The sequence below is a fragment of the Charadrius vociferus genome, unplaced genomic scaffold (genome assembly GCF_000708025.1).
Source record: "Charadrius vociferus isolate BGI_N301 unplaced genomic scaffold, ASM70802v2 scaffold251, whole genome shotgun sequence".
NCBI lineage: Eukaryota > Metazoa > Chordata > Aves > Charadriiformes > Charadriidae > Charadrius > Charadrius vociferus.
In genome coordinates, this window is record NW_009646963.1 from 108669 (window position 1) to 119475 (window position 10807).

Consider the following 10807-nt stretch of genomic DNA (forward strand, 5'->3'; position numbering starts at 1 on the left):
CTGCGCGGGAGGAGGCACCGGGTCCCGCAGGCCGCACAGAAGCGAGCACAGTGCTCAAGGCAGCCGCCACGACCGCGAGGAAGCGTTAGTCCCTCTCTGATCCACTCCTGCCGGGTTTTACCCCCAGAAGCCAGGCCAGGAGTTCAGAAAGTGCTAGTGCAGTTACTGCATTGACTCTGGTAGATGTTTAAAGTCTGGCTACCACGTCTGCACACCTTCCAGCCAGAGATCTTCAGCGAGATGAAAGGATATCCAAGTGTAAGGGACTATTGTGTCGGGGATCCAGATCTTCCAAAGATAAGGCAGTGAGCAGCAGTCCAACAACCGTCCTTTTCAACGAGGAGATTAAAAGGGAATGAAAATACATTGTGAAACCAGATCTTGAGAGCATGCTAGTTGCTGTTGGATGGACTGGAGATGGTGCCAATGCACCTGGCTGCATTAACCCAATGGGAAAATGCCTTGTTGGCCCTTCTGACCATGTCTTGCCTTCAGGACAACAGTAGGACAAAGACAGGGCCCAGCTGTGCACTGCTGAGGGAGGACTCCTACCCAGCACCATGCACCATTATGATCCTGCAATGCCTCAGTCTGCGAAGGGGGCAGGTCATACTTTTCTCCTCCATCGGTCCATGAAGATCACAGTAATGTCTTGAGGGCCCTTCCTGCCAGCTTTTAGTAACCCATACCAGGAGTAATTATTTTTTAGTTTATGTAGTGCCTGTTATATCTCATTCAAAGAAGTTTTGTTTGCAATTCACTTTCTTCCTGGTTATATATATGTGTTTGTCTAGATGGGAAGAAGTACATCTTAAAGGTCCCTTCCAACCTAGATGATTCTGTGATTCTGTAATTCTACATTTTACATGAAGTTTATTTAGGAAAAGTGCTAACTGGTGGGTATAAGTGTGTGTGTTGGGGTGTGACCACTGGGGAACTGTACAATAACAAGTACAGATCTCTTCCAGGACCTCTGGAACCAGTGTGATCTATTTGATAGCTGCTGTTGGAAGGCACTGATTTGGAAAAGAGCACAGACCTTGCAACTGCAGTTGAGAAAACAGTTCTTGCATCAGTCCTTAGGTTAAATTGCATATATCATACCTTGTTTGTATGGTTAACTCTGGAAAAAATGAAGCTTTCAACAGCAATGAGAAAGCAGAAAGCTTATTGCTATAGCTGTTTTTTTCTGCTGCATCTCATTAAATTAATTACATCAATATATGGCAACTTATCTCCCCCTGGGCTTAAAGATATATCTGCAGTACCCAGTGACTGGTGCTTGCCAACTGCCAGGTGGGAAAAAAAAGAAAAATAAACAGAACATGAAGCGAGTACAAAGGATACTGGAACCATCATTGGAATAACACACTGGAAATTGTACTCGTCTAAAGTCCAAGATTTGCTCTTTTCACTCCAAAGTGAGTGCAAAGAAAAGCCTTTCCAGTAAGTCAAAACCAGAAAAAAAGGTTACAATTAATGTCTTTCAAGCCATCAGCACTAGAAATGAGTATTTCATTACGAGTGGGACCTGATTCCAACACAAATCACCTCACAGATGCCTCCTTTCCAAATCGTGATCACAATTCATCTTTTTTTCTATGAGAGGTCACATTCTTCTACTGCAATAGTTGAAAAAGCTGCCTGTGCAAAAAGTACTATTAGGGAAATGCACAGGGGATTTTCGAAGTCATAAAATGCAGTTTAGAGTCTAACTGCCCTTGAAAGTCAATAACTTTGGGGCATTTTCTCTCTCTTCTGCCTTTGAAAACCTTCTTTAGTATTTTCTTTTTTCTTCCAGTGGCTGCAAAAAAAAATCCAGGGTGACATGACTAGTAACTAAGCCACAGACCACGAGCAGCAGTTCCTCAGATTGATTGTAACCACAGGCCACTGACTGGGAACTTCTGTTTTATCACTGGTGCCATGGAAAAAAAAATGGAATACAATTTAGAGCAGGTCAGAACAGAAGCAGTTTATTTGCTATACCCATAGGAGAGAACACAGAGCAGCAGTGGAACTGACTCTGCTGATATGAATTCCGTCCCTGTAAAGTGAATGCAACATTTATATACACTTAGAGATGCTATGCAAAGGACAGGTAACAAGATGTGAGTTGTACAGATCTGTTACATACCCAAGGCCACAGAACTGATCAAGGTAGGTCTGGAGTCTGTTTTCTATAGCACAGTGACTAATTTACCATGAAGACTATGCAGTGATTATCATTTCGAGAGACAGCGTGAGAGTTTGACCAAGAGGCCGACTTGGGTCTTAGCATTTCTACTTCCACAATGTAAAGTTGAAAACTGCATGGAAGTATTGGATTTTCTGACAGCTGATGGCTTGCAACAGAGGCAGTTTTAGCTTTTTCTTGAAGAACAAACTGTCTTCCCCTATCCTGAGCCCTGTTGCTGACCAGAAAGGAAAGAATTTGACTTCTGGAGCACTTCTCAATAAATCATAATTTTCTAAATGGTGTGAGACTGGCCTTGTTTTCAGACGTTCTTTATTGCTGTTTCTGTCTCTCTATTAATGCTTTTCTGTTGAAAAATCATTTAGGAGTGATTAGTGGAAGCCAGGTGTGGTATTCCTCCTTTCCACGGCAAGTCATCTGAAACTCAAATGAAGAGTCATGTTCCTTCTGCTCTCTCTCCAGCCAGGTGAATCATGAGTTACGTATTCTCTGCCCTGCAGAACAGCCTTGGGAGGCTGGGCTGAGCATGTCCTCACCAGCTCTCCGAACGCATTTCCAAAAGACCTACAGATCGATTGTTAGGGGCTCTCTTTGAGCAGTGTCAGATGAGCGTTTGAATCCTGAGTTTAGATATGCAATTGGGTTTCCCGTGTGCTAGGTGAGTACTCCAACAGCTGTTGTTAAAGGGCAGCGTCTTGCCTCCTTTTGGCTTAAAAAAAAATCAGCAGGGCTTTTTACGCCTGACCTTAGACTGAGTGGCTGTGCCTTATGAGAGTACCAGCTAATCTTTTGAGGAAAGGCAGGGAGAAGGAATGCCAGTTTCTGGTTCCTGGTCAGGCTTAGATGTGAAATAAGGCTGGGCAGCTTTCAGCTTTGCAGCTTTCCGCTTTATAGCTCCCTTATAACTCAATAGATCTTTCCTATGTAGATCACCAAAAGCTGTAAGTCATTACTGTATACTAGCCGTTTTCTAGCCTCTGATCAGTGGATTGGTATTCTTAACTGGTTCCCAGCAGGAAAGGTGTTCCTGTTACAGATCATCTGTGGTGGATGACACCACTGTTGATGTTGCCAACATCTCAATCCCAGCCAGTTCAAGGAGTGGGTGACCCATAATTTTGAGGTCCTTTCTGTCTCTAGAGATTCAGAACAAAACTGTTCCAGATAAAGCTCATTCAGTTGCCACGAGAATGAAGAGCAGGTTTCAGTCTTTGGGGTTGGCTGTCTGAAATTAAAATAATTAAACAAATCGCAGTATATCTGAAGTGTAAGTATGCTGTTGAGTTGTTTTACTCAAAGCACACCGGTTTCCAAAACTGGGAGCAGTCTGGTTAACATAACTGTCTGACTTTGACTTCCCAGGCTAGATATCACTCACTCTTGGGCCAGCAGCATTTGCTTTTCATACCACTCTGACCTGGCTTGAACTGGCACATCTGGATCTGTAGTGAAAAGCTGCAAATACCCTGCCAGCGAGCCCTCTCAGGAATTTCTTGTTTTCGCTGAGTACTCTTTCAGCAACTTGTCAGCACAATCTACTGTATAGATATCTGAGAAATTCACACTGTGCTGTCACTGTAATCTCTGAGCAGAGAGCTGTGTGCCACGGAGGCTGGTGGCCTTCTGTGCTGCTCACAGAATGGAGCCAAGGTTGTCAAGACTTTCTGCAAAGCCCACAGTTTGAACCCATGTTTAGGGCAGATCTGTGTGAAACAATGCAGCATTTCACAGGGATACACTGGACTGTCCCATAGGAATGTAGTATCTTTTAGCTGGGTGCTCTGCCTTCACAAAAACAGCCTTTTAGAGTGTGTATGTGCACCAGAGTGTTTTGACATGAGTCTTTTGTAGAAGTCCCTAGTTCAAAAAGGAAGGGTCTGATTTAGATATGTGATCTCGTTGGATATCTTTATTTCCTTTTGTTCAGTGTGGGTGGGTTGTCCTGGCTACTCCACTTAGTGTGAAACATTTGGCCTTTAGCAGGATTGACGGTTTTTCTTAAATCCTAAAAATGACACTAAATGTCAAGTGTCAGGAAGTGATAGAGGAAGGAGAGGTGAAGGTCCTTTCCTGGGGTGAGAAATGAGAAAGAAATGAGATGCACGTGCTGCGAAATAGATTCTAGATGATGCAAAATAGATGTGTTGCACTAACTAGATACTACAGTGTGTCTGTAACTGTAAGTCTGCCTTTAAAAGGAAAACCAGAAATAAGGCATACTATCTTATGGAGGAAGAATAATCATGAAAACCCTTAAATTTCCGCTCTGTAAAGCCTTCCCATCATCTTAGTTCCTGAGAGTGGTTACAGATTGCGTATTTTTGCTTATTATTTATGCTTGCATGTATCTTCAGGCACAAGTTAGCTCTTGTCTCGGGTCAGCTTTAGGCAAAGGGAAATGAGGCAGATATCTGGGATAGAAAGATCCCACGTTGGAATAGGAGAGAGAGAGAGAAATAGACTGGGACCGTGCAATTATCGGAGCAGTGACCATGGCTCCATGCCCAGCCTGGTGGCACAGGGCAGCTCCCTGAGACGTGATCCTCCACTCGTCGCTCAGGGCAGTGAGTCTGCGTGATCTTGCCTGGCCTCGTAAACAGATGGCCCTGGCCTTATGCCAGTATGTACAACCAGGCTCTGCACCTGCCCTCATCACACTCCCCGTGGCTGCCTAGGGCTTGGGGGAGAAGTCGTCCATGTGCTAGGCATCTGTGTGGGAGACATCTAAAGCTAAGCTACTTTCTTGTACGACCACTTGAAGGCTTGAATAAGTTACCTATCTCAGCAAAGCTGAGCACAAGCTGTTGGCTCTGGTGGGAGCAGGAACACAGCAGGAGCACTGTGGTTTCCTACTGCAGGGGCTGGAACACTCCCTCTCAAAGTGCTGAGCCATGCAGAGAAGGTGGTGTCCCAGACAGGCAGCCCTGATCCATTCAGACATCATCATGTTACTGGCCCAAAAGGGCAAAATCACTTTTCCCTCATCTTCAGGGACTCGATACCCATTTTTACCAGCGCTGCAGAGAAATGGTACATAGTGCTCTATCCCTTCTATCCCTCATGAAGCAGGATAGCAGAAGCAGCACACTAGAAGGCAGCAGTGCTGCTTGGACCAGGCAGGAGGAGCAGAGGAAAAGTGAGTTTCAGAGGGAGGTCCCCTCAGGGAACACAAACTACAAATGAAGAGGGGCTGTGTTGGAATTAGAAGTTGGCAGATGCTAAAGGAGTTCTGTCTGAAGTCAAGAGAGAGCTGTGGTTTAGGTACTTGGAGTGTTAAGCATGACTTCATGTCAGTGTGTCTCATTACCAAACAGGAAAGTATTAGAATTAAATCAGACATGAATTCCATATTGGTTTGAGAAACCCATAACAATTTATTGTTGTTTAGACAATCATTCTGTCACCTGATGACACCTCTTTACCCAGGAAAGGGAATCAGGAAAAACCAAGGAAACCCGGGATTTGAAGTATAAACAGATTTAGTAGAGTAAGATTAGATAGTCAACATTAATAGCACTAAAGAACCAATATTGATCTCGATACCAATACAGAATATGCAAAGACTATACTCAGCCAATTCTATCAGTTGGAAGCTGTGCACTCCCAGCAATGGACAGCAAATGTCGGACACTGTGATTGCTACGTCTTTGGGAGGAAGGGAAGGCCTCAGGAGTCCAGCACCGGGGCACGAATTTCTCAGGATGGCAGATATCAAGGGAGAGAGAGAACTTTGCAGCAAACTTTCTAATTTGTAGTGGATGTGATGTTGATGGTATGAAATAATCCTGTTGGCCAACTTGAGTCAAGTTCTCAGGTCTTGCTCCTCCTCATCCCTGCACCTGGCAAGCTCAAAACCACTGAGACCTTAAAACCCATACACCATAGCTGGCTACAAAGTAAATATTTTCACAAATTCAGACACTAGAGTATTCTAAAAGTGCAGTCTTCCCAAGTATTAGAAAAGAAATTAGTCCTGTGTCACTCAAACCAGTACACATATGTATACACATACGTGTGTGTGTGTATATATATGTGTATAGATACTATATATATACACCTTTGTCTTGGGCAAGTAAACTGTCGGCATCTTTTCTCCTGCACCTGCTACTATGAAACAGAATGGACAAACCCTGTCTTTTCTCTCACACCTCTCACTTGGATCCCTGCAAAATGCAGACTGCACTGTCCTCCCTTCTGTATCACTCTCTACTGCAGCCGTTTGACCACTGAGATCCTGCAAAAGCAAGGATCTTATGCTTCATTGTCTCTCTCCATCTCTTTCCTCAGGGAAGAAGAGCCCGGACCTTGGGGAATATGATCCCCTCACTCAGGCTGACAGTGATGAAAGTGAAGATGACCTGGTACTCAACATCCAGAAGAACGGGGGGGTCAAGAATGGGAAGAGCCCCCCTGAGGAAGTGCAGGACCCTGACTCCGATGTGGAGGTTGGGATGACAAAGCAGCACACGTCAGAGAGTGCGCCCGAGGGTTATCCTGCAGAGACGGCTGCGAGTTTGGAGCAGAAGGCTGCTCCCTCCCTCATGCCATACCTACGCACAGCGATCTTTTTGCTCACTGTGGTGATCTCGATGATTCTTGTATTGGTGTGCGCATTTCTAATTCCCTGTCCCCCTAGAGACTTGCATAACACCTGGAACCGCAACCTAGGTCAGGGAGCAGGTGAGAAAGCCCCAGGAACAGCATCTGGCGTGGGGGAGGTGGCAGCTTCCAGGCTGGGCATCAGCGGGAGAGACCTATCTGGGAGAGCCAGCTCGGAGCAGAGGCCCTTCCTCATCACTGCAGATGCTCCGAGGTAATAGACAGGCGGCTGTGTCCTGCTCACTCTTCAAGCTGAGGCTTGTGAAATCTGGCATCATTAGATAACAGTGCCACAAAATCTTCTTTCTGTCAACATCGAAAAGCATGGTGACCCTTATCCCATCCTGCCTTTTTGTGTGGATGGTGCGCTCTGTTCCAGATGGAGATAGCCCAGCCCACTTTAAAACATAGCACCTGCCTCTCTACACCCTGGGTTTCACCAGCACCTCCACGCTGAACTGTGTGGGTGTGTTCGGGAGGAGAGAGATAGAAGTCTTTGTGTCTTCTAACTGGCTTGACTAATCTTATTTCTTTTGTCTTCTTGCCCTGCTTGAATCCATAAATCAACATTCAGGATCTTTTGTTATCCTATACAGGCCACTGGTAACATTTCTAAAGTACCTCCCATTCTGACTTCTGCAGTAAAGTAACAGTGGTTTGTGAAATAGTTTCTGCCAGGTCTAGATATGTCTCTCCCTCCTTGCTTTCTGCCCCTGGCTTCCAAATCTAAGCTTTTCATAAGATATGTGTCTCCCACATCACCTCAGAAAGTGAAGTGGGAAGCAGAAATCTTTTTCTGTTAGCTCCTCCATTTTCCCCTTTCCTTTCTTTGACCCAGATGCTACATTTCTGCCTTTTCATGCAATTAAAGATCTTGCCGTGGTGGGAGCTGCCTGGCATTGGTGGTTCCCTAGCAGACTCTGTGAGACTTGGCTGCCCATGCGTCTATTTTTTTCTCCCTCCCAGTGTGGAAAATGGGCTGGGTGGCCTTTTGGACAACAGTGCAGTGATTTTTTTTGACTGTTGCAGGTGGTGTGTTATCCCCACTGGAGCTGTGTGATGTAAATGGTGATGGGCTCCCTGACATCCTCATTGTCTTCACTGCCTTGATGAATGCTAGCGTCATGGGTAAGCACTGCAGCTTCTTTCCATTTCTCTTTCTGTATGTGTCATTATGGACTATTGTATGTTTGTCTTAACACATGGGAAGTGTTCCTGCCACTGCAAATCCATTGCATAGCTCTTTCCAGAGTTCCTTGAAACAGCTGATGTATTGTGCTTGTGCTTTGTCATGCTGCTTATAATTTTCATTGCAAGTCTGTGCTCCCTGTGCACAGCCTGAAGACAACTCTTGTGGGAGCAAAATGCATTGGCTCTACTCTTCAAAGAGTAGGGTAATAAAAATATAGTTAGGAGATAGGGAAAATGCTGCTTCTCCCTAGTCCAAGCAAAGCCTTCGGTATTTCACAGCAAGTCCTATAGAAAGAAGCCTATGAGCAGGGAGAAAACTACAGTAAGTTAAAGAAGAAAGTGTGAGAGGGAGATACTGTTGATGTAAAGGCTGCATTCAGTTTGTAGAGCTTGTCCTTGTGTTTTATATTTTGCCATTGTGTTGTATTGATCTTTCATTGCAGACACAAGTACAGTTCTCAGCATGCTCTGAACAGAAATAATCATACCTAACTGCATCCTGGGCTATAGCTGTGCTGGAAGACAAAAAGCAGGCACTAAAGCAGGTGTAAACACGTCACAATTCTAAACTCCAATAGCTGGACATCACCCCTCCTGTAGCTTTTGCTCAGAGCATTCACGCAGTGTCCAGTAGAGATAAGCTCCAGAGAGTTACCTGATGGAGTAAGCTATGACATTGTTAGCTGTTTCTCCAGCTTGTACACACAATAGCTGTGAGCTGTATTCAGGAGCTAGTTGTTCCTGGTCCTTGCCAAGCCAATGAGGAGAACTTGGCCTGGGGCATCCCTTAGCATAAGCCAGATATTTTCAGTTAAAGAAAAGAGTGAGTTTGGTTTAGAGAGTGAGTTTGGTTTAGAGAGTGGGCTCAGACTTGCATTTAGCCAGTGGCCTAGATACGCCCTTCTTGTAGTTGAGTCACATGTTGTTTTGCCAGTAAGACAAGTTATCTTGAGATGTATAGGAGTTCATCTTAAATTGTGATATGACCATATCAGGTAGAGATTACAGGAACCACGATGATGTCTGAGGGCAGGCTAAGCTAAAGGTTGCTCAGAATTGTAATCAGAGCACCTTTTCTCACAACTATTTTGTGCTAATGGGTAAATTAGGAAAAGACCCATGAGTTACACCAATTGGTTGCATTCAACCTGTTTTTCACAACAGTAAAACTCATTTGGAAAACATAGGAAAAAAGCTCTCAGATTGCCAGTCACCTTCTGCTGACCCAGAATTACAGACGACTCGGGACTTTCTCATGAGGTGACAACTGCCTTGGGAATCAAGGCTTCCCCTCAGTGTCTTGTGGGAAGGGGGATCAGGAGCATCAGTCTGGTTTGACAGCAATACACCGGCAAGTCAGCAGAACTGAGCAGGTAGTCCCCAGAATCTTGGTTCCTCTGTGCCTAGCTGACCATATTTCTTGCTATGAGCTCAGGTCCAACCTCATTGTCTGTGCTGTTGGTTGACAGCCCAACTTGTCTGAAGGTTGCTGTTAGGCTCTGCAAGCTGAGAGACTCAGCCTTGGGGTGGGATTTGGCCTTTGCTTTCAGGCAGTGTGGATATGGCTGGCTTGAGCTACTCAGCTCCAGGAGCTCAAGCTGGAACTCAAGTGCAAAGACCAAAGGCAGCATGGACATAACCTCTGATGCTAAGGGATTTCAGTCTCTCTCTCCTGCCTCTTCCAGGTGTCTCTAGGCCTTCCGTAACTGTGGTGGCCCTTTCTGGTATGAATGGCAGCACCCTATGGTCCATCCAGCTTCCAGAGGAGACTCGGAGTGTGCAGTGCAAAGGGCTGTCACTGGGGGCAACTGCAGAGCCCGTCTGCCTTGTTACAGGAACATTGAAATTCCTCAGCCTTCTCAGTGCCTCTACAGGTAGAGTGAAATACCAGCATATTAGAAATATGCTACTACTTTTTTGTTTTCTTTAAACGACTAATAAGGATGAATGATGCAGTGGTGGCACTTTGTGGTGGCAGTTATCTAGTGACACACAGGGAAGGGTCAAAACATTAATGAGTTTCTAGTTACATGGAGTAAAAGAGAATCCAAACCATTGTTGCTTTGTTGCAGCACCTACATCCTGCCATCTCAGAACAGTTTAAAGGGTTAATCTTATCCTGTAGCATCCCCATGGCATAAAGGATATGTAAAGTCTGTTCTCATTAGCATTGAGCTGTTAGTAGAACTCAGCACCTACCTAATAGCACTGAAAAGCTGAACACCATTCTTGGAGAAGTTATATAAGGACATATGCTACAGCCAGTAAACCTTCCAGAGAAATTAGGCCCACAGAAGAATTTATTAGATGTGAATGAATATTGCATTTTTAATCACTTGATCATGTGCACCTCCATTCTCTGATTGCTGTTTGTTCTACCACATTAATTCACTGGCAGAAACACTCATAGGTAGGTATAGGGATGGTTTTGGAATCGGAACAGAGAATGGAGAGATACAAAAAACCTTTAAGTTACAGATCCAGACAATAAGCAGTGGCGCTTTCCTTTCAAATGTTTTTAGAGACCAAATTGCTTGCACAGTATTTGCATGGACTGTAGGCTGTCTCTTTTACCAGCAGTAGTAGTGTTACTAGGGCGTGCAAGTGTTTGCAGGTCTGGCCTTTGGTTTCCTTTTTCATGCAAGGGTAAACCCTGTTCTACACAACAGCAGCAGAAAAGCATTTTTAAACTCTGATTGAAAAAACAGGAGTGTTGGCAAAAGAATCACGGAGAAGTAAAACCATTGAATTTCATTTTGCTTTTTTAAAAGTTTTTTTTTGCCAATTTGCAAGTCAGGTTTTATGGAGTTTCCAGCTGGG

General features: G+C 44.7%; 1 protein-coding gene across 1 annotated transcript in view; it reads left to right on the top strand.

The window, feature by feature from the left end:
- The first annotated feature begins 4697 nt into the window (after positions 1-4697).
- KIAA1467 (KIAA1467 ortholog) overlaps positions 4698-10807 on the top strand; it is a 15941-nt gene continuing 9831 nt past the window's right edge. Inside the window, exons 1-4 of the mRNA XM_009895260.1 lie at positions 4698-4761; positions 6485-6877; positions 7826-7924; positions 9673-9861. Coding sequence (XP_009893562.1) covers positions 4698-4761; positions 6485-6877; positions 7826-7924; positions 9673-9861 — 745 coding nt within the window. The remainder of the gene's footprint in view (positions 4762-6484; positions 6878-7825; positions 7925-9672; positions 9862-10807) is intronic.